Here is a 13843-nt window from a genome sequence, read left to right on the forward strand (position 1 = left end):
ACCAAATTTCTTCAACAACTCTCTAGCATACTTAGTTTGACAGATGAAAATACCTTTATCATTCTGAGTAATCTAGAAACCTAAGAAAAATTTCATCTCCTCAATCATAAACATCTCAAATTCATTCTTCATATTTTCAGATAATTCTATGCATAAATTATCCTCACCTCCAAAAATGATATCTGTAGACACTCAAAATTGTCATGTCTAATTAAATAAATATTTTATTTATTTAATTATCTAAGCCTAATTCTTCTATTAATTAAATAAATTTTTATTTATTTAATTAATTCATTTATCCTCTTCTAGCCTTATTTCTTATTTAAATAAATACATTTATTTATTTAAATTACTCTTTCCTAAATTAAATAAATATTTTTATTTATTTAATTGTCTTATTTCTTCTATTAATTAAATAAATCTTTATTTATTTAATTAATTCATTATCTTTTTTTACACATGACACATGTCATTCATCTCTTAATTCCTACACTACCTACCTCTTTCATTATTTTGGTATTTCTTTTACCTACCCTCTAATCCTAGCCAACCTCTCTTTTTACACCTCTCAATCTTAACCCTCCATTTCATATTGTGTCTTCTATTTAAGAAGATGCTTCCTTCATTGTCAAACCCTAATCACTCATGCTAATGATCACTTGGCTACACTACGATCCTACTTGCAACCACATTCCGTTCTTTGTTGAGCTCTTGTGCATACAAAAATCTGAGAGCAAATATACATCAAGCAAGATCAATGGAGATAGGAAGAATGGAGATCAAAACCCTATTGGACATGTGATTGGTATAATCTTTGTGATTTTGAATTATTTGCATTGTCTTAGGTAATCTTCATATGTTATGGTGGATCTTTGTTCATTGTTGGGCTAGGGTTTAGTGGTTGGATTCATTTAGCCTTTCAATATTGCTGTTATTGTTATCCATTTTCACCATACACAATATCATCAACAAATACTTCAACAATCAATATGTCATCATCAGTGATCTTATAATATAAGTTATTGTCAGCATTACCTTTAGTGAAACCAAGCTTCAAAAGATATTTGTCCAATCTGGCATACCAAGCTCTAGGGGCTTGTTTCAATCCATATAATGCTTTCCTTAACCTGCAAACTATGTTTTTATCATCTGAAAGTGAAAAACCATAAGGTTGCTCAATATAAACTTCCTCTTCAAAATCTCCATTAAAAAATGCACATTTAACATCCATCTGATAAACCTTGTATTTCTTATGGGCAGCACAAGCAAGAAATAATCTCACAGCTTTAATCCTAGCTATCAAAGCAATAATCAATTCCTTCCTTTTGAGAATATCTTTTACATACCAATATAGCCTTATTCCTCACAACTTGTCCATCTTCATTCAATTTGTTCCTAAAAACCCATTTAATTCCAATAACATTCTTATTTTTAGGCCGGGGAACTAATGTCCATGTGTTGTTCTTTTCAATCTGATCTAATTCCTCTTCTATAGCTTTCATCCAACATTCATCTTTACAAGCTTCAATGACTAATGCCGGTTCAACTTGAGAAATTAAACAAACCTCATCAGTTGCCAACCTTCTTCTTGTCATTACTCCTTTGTTCTTGTCTCCAATGTTTTGATCTTCTGAATGATTTAATCTTATATATCGAGGAGTCTTCTGACTTTTTGTTTCCCCGCTCTGATCTTCAGTCACTGTTGAATTTTTTGATATTGCCGGAGTAACTGATTCAACATTCTGTTCCGGTACAGGTGCTACCGGTTCAGTTATGATCATCTCCACTTCTGGTTTTCTCTCAAGTTCTGATTTGACCTTTGTATAGCTCAACCACCTTGACATTAGTGCTCTCCACAATTCTCTGCAATCTCTTGTTATAACATCTATATACTTTGCTTTTATTAGAATAACCAAGAAATATCCCTTCATCACATCTAGGATCAAACTTTCCAATGGATTCATCTCTCTTGATATAACATTTACTACCAAAGATTATGAAATACTTAACTGAAGGTGTATGACCAAACCATAACTCATAAGGTGTCTTACTGGTGTCTCCTTTGATATGAACTCTGTTGAATGTGTATATTGTCGTGCTCACAGCTTCTCTCCAATAGGTATGAGGTAGATTAGCTTCCATTATCATAGTTCTAGCCGCATCCAAGATAGTATTGTTCTTTCTTTCCACAACACCATTTTGTTGAGGTGTCCAGGTGGTAGACAACTGTCTCCTTATCCCATGCTTCTCACAATAACTGTTAAATTCACCGGATGTGAATTCACCACCTTGATCTGACCTTAAGCATTTAATCTTCAACCCTGTCTCTGTCTCAACTTTAGCTTTAAAGATCAAGAACATCATAAGATTTATCTTGAATACTCTTCAAAGAAGTTCTAACCTGCTTTCCCAATTGACATTCCTTACATACCGGATTATAGGGCTTCACAATCTTAGGTATATCTCTAACAGCCTTAGTTGAACTGATCTTTACAATGCAATCAAAATTCACATGACACAACCTCTTATGCCATAGCCAACTCGCATCAATTTGTGTAATCAAACATGTCTTCTCACCGGAGTTCAAATGAAAGATGTTATCTTTAGTTTGTGTACCGGTTGCAATCTCCAAACCAGATCTGTTAATGATTTTGCATTTTCCATCCTTGAACTATAATTGAAATCCCTTATCCACCAATTGTCCTACACTCAAAAGATTATGCCTTAAACTTTCAACATAATAAACATTATCAGTATTATGCTTACCATCCAATGATATAGTTCCTCTTCCTCTAATCATTTATGCTTTGTCATCTCCAAATCTAACCAAACCACCATAATAAATCTTGCAAAGATAAAAACATGTCTCCTTATCCCATGAGAGGGGGGGGGTGTGAATCAGTGGTCAACAGATTATTAAACTTTAAGCTCACAAAATTTTCTACTGGAATGCATAAACCAAATACCAGAATAGCAGATGTAACAGTTAAGCATAAACATAAATTACAGAATAATTAACCAACCATCCATAACACATTACACCAAGATTTGTACTTGGAAAACCCAGTAAAGGGAAAAACTACGGTGGGAAGCCTACCCACAGTCAGATAATACTTCTGCAGTAAGTATTTGATTACAATAAGAGGGGCCTACACATGTAGGAAGGCACACTGCTCATCACAAAAGGAGCCTCATTGACTACAAAGAAATCTAGGCTACAATCCGGAAAGATGAGTGAACTGCAAGAGTAGCATCTCCTATGCCTGGGTATAGTTCGGGTTAAGCTCAATACCGAAGGTCTTAAACCTCTTTCACAAACCTAATTCGATCACCTATGATTGACAAAAAACTCTGCATATGATTACAACATTGTTCGCACAGAGATAATCCTCTATCCATAAACCCACGATCTACAAAGAGATCTTACATCATATTTATACCAACTTGGGACCTAAACAATTAGGTCGGCCACCTAAAAGATAATACAATAGATCCGTTACATAATCCTGCAAACCAATGATAAACCAAGATGGCCTAAGACCGAAACAACATAATCCAAACAATAAATCCAACCGGTGACGCATTAGGAGCATCAACCAACACGTTACACAAACCGGTCCATAACCTAGCATAAGAAGATAGAATAGGTCCGGTCCTAAATGCAAACACCATCGATCAACTGGAACACGAACAAGATAACCATCGACATCCTGATAACCTTCTAGAAGCCGCACCGACACCACTTATCGGATTCACCAAAAGATCTTCATCAAAGCACTGCCGGTAAAACCCTTACCGATGACCAAAAGGCTTACTAGAACAAATGATAGCATCCAAATCATCAAATCCCATACCAACTAAATGTGATATGCATCAAGAACACATAAATAACCAATCCAAGCCAATACCACAAGCCGAACCAAATCGGAGAATACCGTAGATGGTCTCTAGATCAATATCATAGTCCAACCACTCTACTGAAAGCCAGTAGATAGCAAAACAGCTAGTGTTGACATCAATGACAAAACATCAATGCAACACATAATCAATTCCTCCAAATTGCCAACAATATTATTACAACAATTTCTCAAAAATCTCTGTTTTTACAAATGAGAGGAAGAGGGTTTATATAGGCACCCAAATACAAAAGAAATGGCGTAGATTGATCCAAGATCAACGACCAAGATTAAACATAAAACCTAATTAGGGCAAACTAGCAGAGTTATCCAAATTGGACCAATGAGAAAATTACAATGTTTAGGATAACCAATGAGAAAATAGGAGCCACTTGTTGAGTCTGGTTCATTGCATTTGGACATGTATGACTTGGAGCGCTTGGATTGGTTGATTGATGACTGAGATGCCACCTCAGCTTGCCTTGCAGATTTGATTCCTCATCATGAAGAAGTGTTGATACCTTAGGCAATATCTTTTGATACTCAACATTGTTCCAATTGCATCATGTGATGAAGCATACTCCAAAATGATTAACTCTTTTGAAATTCCTCGCCTTGGACTTGGAAGGTCGATATAGAGCCTTTTATGCATGGATGACTTAATCTTCTTGAATGTCTTGATTAAGTGTGAGTTATTCTTTGTCCCATTCGTCCTTGGATTCTAGCTTCAAGCGTGAATGTTGTTCTTCTGTGCGTTGTGGAATCATCTTTTCAACTGGTTCCTTGTTTCATCGACACCTTCATGGAAGTCTCTTCCTTGAGTTCACATCAAGTACCTACAAGGAATGTAGAAGATTCTCAAAGAATGTCGATGATCAGCCTTCGGATGCCATGAATTCTGCTTAGAACTTCTTGAAACCTGTGATTACACCCCTAAATTGCCTAAAAAGAACTTGGAAAGTTCGATCTTTGTAAGGATGAGAGAAAAGTGTGAACAGTGAAGTTGCCAAGGCCTGTACTTATAGAGAGTTTGAATTTGTCCTTGCACTATTTTTTTTGTTTTAATGAATTTTTAAAGGCAGTGAATGTGGTCCAGTTTTGGCTTCCAAAATCGAACTTCCCTTGTGCTTTATTGTTTTTGTGTTTTAAAACTTCTTGAAATTTTCCCTCTTTGCTTTCTTCTAGAAACCTTTTTGCTTCATTGCCCTTTTTTTATTTGATCCAACACATTGACAAATTGTGCTTTATTTTATTAATTTCATCTTTCCTTGTTGAGTGAATTGCTTTGTTCAAACTTCATCGTTGTCCGCCAAGGGCGAACTTTGATGCTAGCCAAGGAACTTTTGACCATGGCACGGGCGGACTTTGCAAGTGTGCAAGGAAGATTCACCATGGGGTAGGGCGGACTTGATGGTGGATTAGGAATTTTTTATACTTAACCAAAATTTTCAACCTTTCCTCTTCCAAGCGCCTATACTTAATCACCTTTGTTACCCCTTCTTAGGCAGACTTCAACATGGATGAGGAAGTTTTCCACTTGCCTTGGGCAGACTTTGCTTGTGCTCAAGGAAGTTTTCCATGGAAACTTGGAATTCTTCTATGGAAACAAGGAATTTTTCTCGAACCAAGTTCCAGACTGCGTCAATTTCTTGTGATCTTCAATCAACTTTTTAGAAATTATCCTCTAGATTTGAAAGTTATTTCATACTTGGTTTGTTCTAGATGAATTATCCTAACTTGACACATCTTCCGAACTTGAAACCATCCAAAACCTTGAAAAAAATAGAAAGCAACTTTCTATTTTTAGAAAAAAGCAGGCCAAAAAAACAGGTTCTCAGTTTGGCCCCAAAATGCCAAAAACAAATATTTCTAAATTTAGAAAAAAGTAAAAAAGTAAAAATTCCTAAAAGAAGAAAGTTGTCATAATTGACCTTGGGAAATTGCAATTTTATTCCTTTGACCTATCTGAGCCCATCTATAGCATTAAAACATTCTTTCGACCGTTCCTTCACTTTTTGACTTTGATGACTCCAAATTTCACAAAACTTGATTGATTTTTGAGACTTAGAGATTGGAGACCAAAACCCTAAACTAAAAGCAAAACAAAAAAGAGGGGGTCCCCATTTGCAATGGGGTGATGTGTGATTACGTCACAACAGTCAGAAATAAAGTCTTCAATAAGACATCTGAGAGTATTTGGTTGTGATGCTTATGCTCATGTTCCATGTGAAAAAAGATCTAAGTTGGAGAACAAGGTTGTGTCTCTTTATTGGCTATGGTGTTGGTGTAAAAGGGTACGAACTTTAGGATCCAATGACAAAGAAGGTTCTCTATAGAAAAAGTGTTATTTTCATAGAGATGAAACCTTCACTATTGAACTCTAGCTAGAGAAAGAGGAGAAACAAAATAAGGAGGTAGTTCAAATTCCTTCTACCCCTGAGAAAGAAGAACTATGAGCTCTTGGTGGATCTAATGATGAGGAAAGATCTAGCAGCTCTAAAAGTTCAAAAGAAGTTGAAGAACCTCAACGTCAACCTTTGAGGAGGTCTACTCGTGATAGGCAGCAACTTGAAAGATAAGGTTTGGATATTCATTGTTAGATTCTAGCTGTATTTTTGCTTTAATTGCTAATACTGATGAGCCTAGGATTGTTAGAGAGCCTATGGGTATGAGTGATGGGGATTTCTGGATGGAAGCCATGAATGATGAGATGTCATCTTTGAAGAAGAAGAATACTTGGGATCTGTTTCCCTTGCTAGAAGGACGTAAGCCTGTGGAATGCAAATGGGCATTCAAGAAAAAGTTTTGTCCTGATGGCAATGTTGAGAAGCATAAAGCTTGTTGGTTGCAAAGGGGTATTCCCAGGTTGAGGGAATACCACACGTGCATGTAGAAGTAGGGTTCCATATACTGTTCATGACTAGGTTTACAGCATTAATTGTTGCCTCAATAATTACAAGTACATAAAATTGATGCTTAAGTAACTTAAAATTGTAACCAGATCCTATTTTTATATATATACGTACAGCATGTATATGGCTGGAACCAACAATAAAAAGTGCCTCCTAAGTGAGAATGGACGTCTCAGCCTAGAGAAATATAAATAAATATCCACAGCTTGAACATTGATTGTTTATAGGTGCTGTGAACTATCAATATTATATTATATCCATATGTGGCTGAACATCTAAGAGAACTTGCAATCATTGGGTTTGAACTGCACGGCATGAAGAAATAAACAGACATCACTGCCCAGTAAATTTTTTCATTTCAACTGTAGATACATTCCGTTTTGGAGATTTTTCCTTTTTATATTTGCATAGAAATAGAATATATTTTTTTCTATAGAAATCAACATTTATTATTATCCATCATCTGAATTCACTGCAAGTTATGTTTTGTTTTTGTAGGTGTTTGTTGACAACGCCGACTTCTTGAAAGAGGCCCAGTAGGAGGGCTGGAGGGTTGAGACACATAGATTAAGCATATTGAACTGGAAAACAAAAGCTGTGACACATATTCTATGTTTATTGTATGTCCTTAATTATATGGTATGGTGTAAGTTTGGTGTTGGAACATTATTTGTGTGCACGATTTGCTTTCATTTCCTCAAGCTCTTGCTTATGTTAGACCAATCATATACTTCAATCTTTTGCCAACTAAGGCAATCTAAAAGCAGAAAAACATTAATCCTGAGAGTTAAAAGCTATACCTATATGTAGTAGGAACTGTACAACCCGTTGAAATGGATTTACTGTTGAACATTCCTTCCAAGGAAATGAAATTAATTTTATAATACAAACCAGAGACGAAGCAAAGCCTGGTCTTACTATCAAAATTTTACTTAACAACTCTCAGAAAATGATCGAGCTCATTAAGTTAAAAAAGCTGTATAGAAGCACAAATGGCAATATATGAAATCTAGAAGAGAAGGAAAGGGTAGCCGGATCAAACGATGGGAACCTATTTTCCAGATAAAGGTAGTTCTGCAAGTTCCAAGGAAACGATGGATGAAATCAAATTTGTTGAAAATTAACATACTTGAAAAAATCCAAATTATATGAATATTATTAAATTATTCAAATTATATTAATATTATTATTTTTCATTTAATTTTTTTTAAATGGTGTAGTTGTCATTGTTTAGTGTATATATCTTTAATAATCTAAATAAAGTACACTGAAAGATCCTTGTCAATATATTTGATTTTATTCCATTATTCTACAAAAATAAAATAACATAATTAAATTTAAAAATTAAATGACCACCTCAATGTTCTTTATATAGATTATTAAAGATATATGTGTTACTTATACATTAAGTATATATATTTTTTACGACATTTATATATACCATAATTATCTACCATTCTCGTGTTTATCATGATGATTTTAGTTGATAGTCCAATACACTCTACTAGTTTAGTTATTTCATTTTCCATAATCTTTAGTTGCTTAATTTTACTATTAGTTTATGTTCTACTTCACGATGAACTTTTCTACTTTTAGTATACTCTTGAAAGTTTTAGATTGTACTCATATCAATAACATTAGATAATAATATTCATATTTATAATATATTTTAATATAAACCATGTTAATACTAAAACAAAAAATAAAATGAACTAAATATATTTATAATATTTTTTAATATAAATCATGTTAATAGAACATCATAATAAATCATATTTAATTTTTCAATAAATTTTTGTAAACCTTTTAAAAAAATAATGATAATACTTTCATGACGTCTTATAATTTTTTTATTTTAATAAATTCATATATAAATTGATATTTAAAAAAGATTACCATTTACATCTAAATAAGTTAAATATATATTTACATACGATTGTTTAGGTATAATAGCTATTTTTTCTTCTTGATTTTAGTGCAATAAGATCTCAAGTATTTGAGATTGTCAATAATTTATTTAAAAGTTTGCATCTATATTTTAGAAAGGATATATGTATATGTGTATACATACATATATGATATAGGATATAAAGACAACATAATTAACAATAGCAAATACCAAGAAAAAACAAATCTATTCACTTGTTTATCTAAATGATGGGTGTGTTCATACATGCATATATCTATACTAGTATGTTTATCTTTAGAAAAATGTTAAAAAATTATATGTAAAAGATGCATATAAGTGATAACAAGGGATGGAGTGTAATAACATGAACAATGTAAATAAAATTTATGAAATAGCACACATTAAAAAAAAAACACTTAAATAACACTTTAAGTTCTTTCAAGATATTAGTGGCAATAAGGGATATAGCATATCTATCTTTAGAAAAATCTATATAAATATATCTAAAAATATCATTCTTGTATATCTATTCCACTCGAATCACAAGTTTAGCAAAAAAATAAGGATCTCCAAGATGATATTTATTAACATATATTAATTTTACTTTAAAATTATTTATAATTTTAAATGTTTAGCATATTTTTCTTCATTCTATGTAATTGTGATTTATAATATATTAAAATAATAATAAAAAATCAAAATAGATAAAATTACCATAAAACAAATAACATTGAATCAATTATTCACATGTAAATAATGACTACTAAATATCAATTGTTACAAATTCAAATAGGGGAAAGATTGATGGTAAGGTTTCCATGCTATCATTGAATTACATAGCCAATTGAAAAAATTGAAATCCACTTAAATCCCCTCTTCTTCCAGATTTATATTATATGAGAAGCTTTGAGAGAAGCTAACATTGCAAAAGCGATCCAAAGAAACATGAGGTAGAAAAATGTTATCCAAGCCCATACCCTCGGTCCTCCAAGTTCAGCACCGACGAAGTAACGCCTTAAAACCATTGCAGTCATGCATAGACAAGACATGATGAAGAATAGAACAAGGGAAAAACTTAGCCCCTCGCTAGGAACTCGCAATACTTCTCCAAGAACAATTCGATTATATGTGGTACTAATCAACCATGGTATCCCTATGCCAACAAAGATGTTTGCTGAATTGCTGCACATATTAAGAAGACATTTAGGAGATGAGAACATTGGCTTGACTCAATAGAATGATTTTTTCAAAAATAGCTCCAAATAATGATAAGAAATGCATATCCACCATTTTAAATAATATAAAAAATAAAATCAAGTTATACATATTTTAAACAATCACAAATTCATTATATAATTTGTATAATTTTACTATAAAATGGATAATTATATTAAATATTGTGCAAGTTAGGATGAGATTCATATTCTAGATAATACATCACCGTGCTTGAATCCCAAATTCAAATCATAGGACACCAAGGTCTCCAAATTATCGACAAGCAAAGCATAACATCCAATAATTAACAACCAAAACAATGACATAACAAATCCATTCTAGATGGAAGTACATTATTAGCATTTCCAGAGGACTTGTTGCTAGGGAATAAAATGAGGGTTATTCCAAACCTTACAAAAACAAAAGATTGCTACAAATTATGTTGATACCATGTATTAATAAAACAACCAATAAAGTAAAACTAACTTGTTAAAACATTAGTACAAATGATTCATAAAAGGATATGGTTTTGTTCTAAACACTATAAACAAATAACACCAATTTTGTTGAAGGCCCACTAAATGCCCTTCAATCACCAAATATTTTCATATTTGAATTCCTCTTGAAAAAATATGCAATTTAAAAAAAATGCATGTTATTTCATGTTTGTGTGCAAAAGTTTTGGATCTCAAAAGGTTGAAGAATTGTTTTTCAAATGTGGTTGTTTTAGATGTCTTGAATTAGGTTAAAGTATGCCAAGGACTTTTTGAAAGTATTAATGTAGTTTTAAAACCACCTCTTTAGAGGCAATTTCACCTAAGTTCATAAAAATGTCTAGAGACATTCCCAATGACTATTTGCAATAAATCATCAACTATTGAGATCTTTTGGCTATCAACTTCACCAAGAAATCTAAACATACATAAATCCTTAATCAATATAATGTGTATATCCCAAATCCAAAAGCCCCTCAGATCTTGATGTAGGAGCATTTGGACTCACAAGCAATCCTACATCACCAATTGTTTTTTCTTTTAATTCTTTATTTTTGCATTTTTGGTGTAGGTTGGAGCTTCAGGAGAATTTTGTGGAATGTTGTAAGGATGAAATATTCATCTAACAATACTTGCTTTCATTTAAAAAATCATAGGCAAACAAGGTGTTCGATGTGGTTTCAAGGTTTGAAGGGTTGAAGGGGTCTATTGACATAAGAGAGGGAAGTTGTAAAGAATTATTATAATTATTTTATCAATTTTGATTCCTAGATAAGTGTTGGTAAGACAAGTGGCTTTTGACATTCCATTCTTGTCTTACTCTTTCAATTTGAATGCCTAAAATTAAGGAAATGTTGATGTGAATACTTGGACATATCCTAACTAGCTCTAAGTAGTTAACACCTATTCACACATGCCAAGCTTATTTAGGATAGCTTAGTTATTACATGGAACATTCATTTAATATTGTTCACGTTAGTTATCTTAGGTGTCATTCTAGATAGAGATGAGGCATAGCTTAATGTTTAATATTTGTTAAATTGTTGGAGTAATTAGGACATTTATTTAATTATTTATTAATTAGGTCATTTAATTAATTTTTTACTTAAGCTGAACTTAGGTGCTTTTTTAATCTAGATTTATGTTTTTCTAGCTTTAGTTCACTTAGTGATACTTTAGTTTAGTTATAGTTAGAGCTTTGTTTAACTTCTCTTTTCTTTTATTTAGTTCTCCTAATTTTAGGATTAGAGCATCTTTTGCTTTCTATAAAAGTAAATCATTCATTGTAATTATATCTCTAATAATCATCAATTGTGTGTGCAATTGATATACAATTCTCAGGTTGTTATTGAGCATATTATCTTTGCTTGATCTCTTTTGTAAGATAGGTGTTTTGTTTGCAAATGATTATTGGCTCTTTTGGTTGTATCATCAACTTTTAAATGGTATTAGAGCATCAAATCTATCAAGTTCCTATCCACATGCTTGAGGGATCCAACATTGAGTGATTTTTATGTGAACATTGGGCTCAAACAAAGGTTGCCATCATATTCACAACAACCTAAAATCCTAAGATCGACTATCATTTTGTCAAAATAAGAGCTCAATTTAATCTAGAAGCAACATCATCATATCCTCATAAAATATGGAAATATATTATCATTAAAATTTGAGTAGTTAGTCTTGTCTTCAGACATGTAGTGTCATGGTTTAAACACTTCGTTGGTGAAGCGGCCACCAAGGTTCAAATCCCTACTAGGCCATTGTGCTCGCAAGGCCTTGTGCCTTCGCTGGGCCATTGTGCTCGCGGATTTGAACAAGTGAAGTGTGGGGATGAGGTCCCCCATTTGTGGCCTCACCGGTTCATAGCTCCAGGTCAAAAGCATTCATGTGGAGCTGGAGAGCGTGTCGTGCTAGCGTCACCAGTCACGTTAAAAAGTTTACCAGACATAGTTTTTTAAAAAAAATAGAAATTTGAGCAGTTAGAATTTTGGGTCAAATTGGTTGAGGGCACAAAAATCAAGGCAAAATATGAGGGTAGCTAAAAAATTTGGGCACTTTGGAGTGAAACAAAGGTTAGTTCAGTTCAACATGTTGATTGTTCTCTCCCTATTTCTGTAGAGTGGGATGAGTACTTGCTTGATATTGCAGGGTTATTTGATACATCACATACTCTAGACATGGGGGACATGATTAAGGATATTCCATTCATCCTTGATGGTAGTTTTAGCATTTCTGTCATCTCATATTTAGTGCCTTTAGAGGTTGTTCATCAAGTTTCTTCATAGTTGTTTGATCTTGCTTCAGTTTCTATGGCATCTTTTGATTCTGACAGTTGGATAGTTGAGCAATCATCCATGACACACATCTTGAAACATTTTCTTCCATCTCCTTTCATGGAGTTGCTTTTACCTTCACCATTGGGTCTATTTCTTCCCAAGGGGAGGAATTTTGTTTGTTGCTCTTGGATCATATTTAGCATTTGAGTATTCACCTTTGACATTGGAGCTTCTTCGTTAGGGGAGGATACATTGTCTCTTCTTTTCTCTTTTGTGGGGGGAATCTTGATTGTACTATTATGATTGAAGCAATCCTTGGGATGCCAGATTGAGTCCTTTCCTTCTTCTCTAGTACAATTATTTTTCTTCTCTTTTGGAGAGGAGTTTTTTTTCCCACTAGCTTTTTCTCCTTTTCTCCATTTGTGAGAGTTGCATTGATTTATACATGAGTACCTAATCAAGCCTTTGTTGTCGGGACTCATTCATGCATGTATTTTGCATTCATCATTATCTCTTTATCTTATCCCTAATTTTACCTTAAGGGGGTGTTGGAATAATTAGGATATTTATCTTATTATTTATTAATTAGTTCATTTAATTACTTTTTCACTTAAGCTAAACTTAGGTACTTTTTTATCTAAAGTTATGCTTTTCAATATTTAGTTTACTTAGTGATACTTTAGTTTAGCTATAGTTAGAATTTATTTAGTTCCTCTTTGCTTTTCTTTAGTTCTCCTAATTTTAGAATTAAGGCATCTCTTGCTTTCTATAAAAGCAAATCATTAATTGTAATTATATCTCCAATAATCATCAATTGTGTGTGCAATCAATACAAAATTCTTAGGTTGTTATCATAGCATATTATATTTGTTTGATCTCTTTTATGTGATAGGTGTTTTGCTTGCAAATGATTCTTGGCTCCTATGGTTGTATCATCAACTTCTACAAGTTTCATAATGCATCATGCATTTAATTTTGTATCATATTAATTTCATCTTATATCATTTAGATCTCCATTGATTATTCTTGCTCATGTTACAACATTCTCACGTGGTTGGTTTTCTTTCTTGGTCAATTCCTCGAAGTTTGTAGCTTCATGATGGGTTCTTAATATTTCCAACATGGTATTAGAGCCTTT

At 32.8% G+C, this 13843-nt stretch overlaps 2 protein-coding genes across 8 annotated transcripts in view; one reads left to right on the top strand and one right to left on the bottom strand.

The window, feature by feature from the left end:
• Nucleotides 1-7734, top strand: part of LOC131061220 (lactoylglutathione lyase-like) — a 57839-nt gene extending 50105 nt beyond the window's left edge. For all 5 annotated transcript variants that reach the window (XM_059207965.1, XM_059207966.1, XM_059207967.1 and 2 more), the window contains one exon: nt 7307-7734. In XM_059207965.1, the coding sequence (XP_059063948.1) occupies nt 7307-7348 (42 nt within the window). In that variant the 3' untranslated portion in view covers nt 7349-7734. The remainder of the gene's footprint in view (nt 1-7306) is intronic.
• A 1812-nt stretch (nt 7735-9546) lies between these two features.
• The window catches only part of LOC131061222 (magnesium/proton exchanger), a 115135-nt gene continuing 110838 nt past the window's right edge, over nt 9547-13843 (bottom strand). For 2 of the 3 annotated variants that reach the window (XM_057994758.2, XM_057994757.2), the window contains exon 10: nt 9553-9899. In XM_057994758.2, the coding sequence (XP_057850741.2) occupies nt 9605-9899 (295 nt within the window). In that variant the 3' untranslated portion in view covers nt 9553-9604. Of the gene's footprint in view, nt 9900-13843 lie in introns of all 3 variants that reach the window. The other variant, XM_057994756.2, reaches the window with a different exon arrangement.

This window comes from Cryptomeria japonica, chromosome 7 (assembly GCF_030272615.1).
Source record: "Cryptomeria japonica chromosome 7, Sugi_1.0, whole genome shotgun sequence".
In the NCBI taxonomy this organism is placed as follows: domain Eukaryota; kingdom Viridiplantae; phylum Streptophyta; class Pinopsida; order Cupressales; family Cupressaceae; genus Cryptomeria; species Cryptomeria japonica.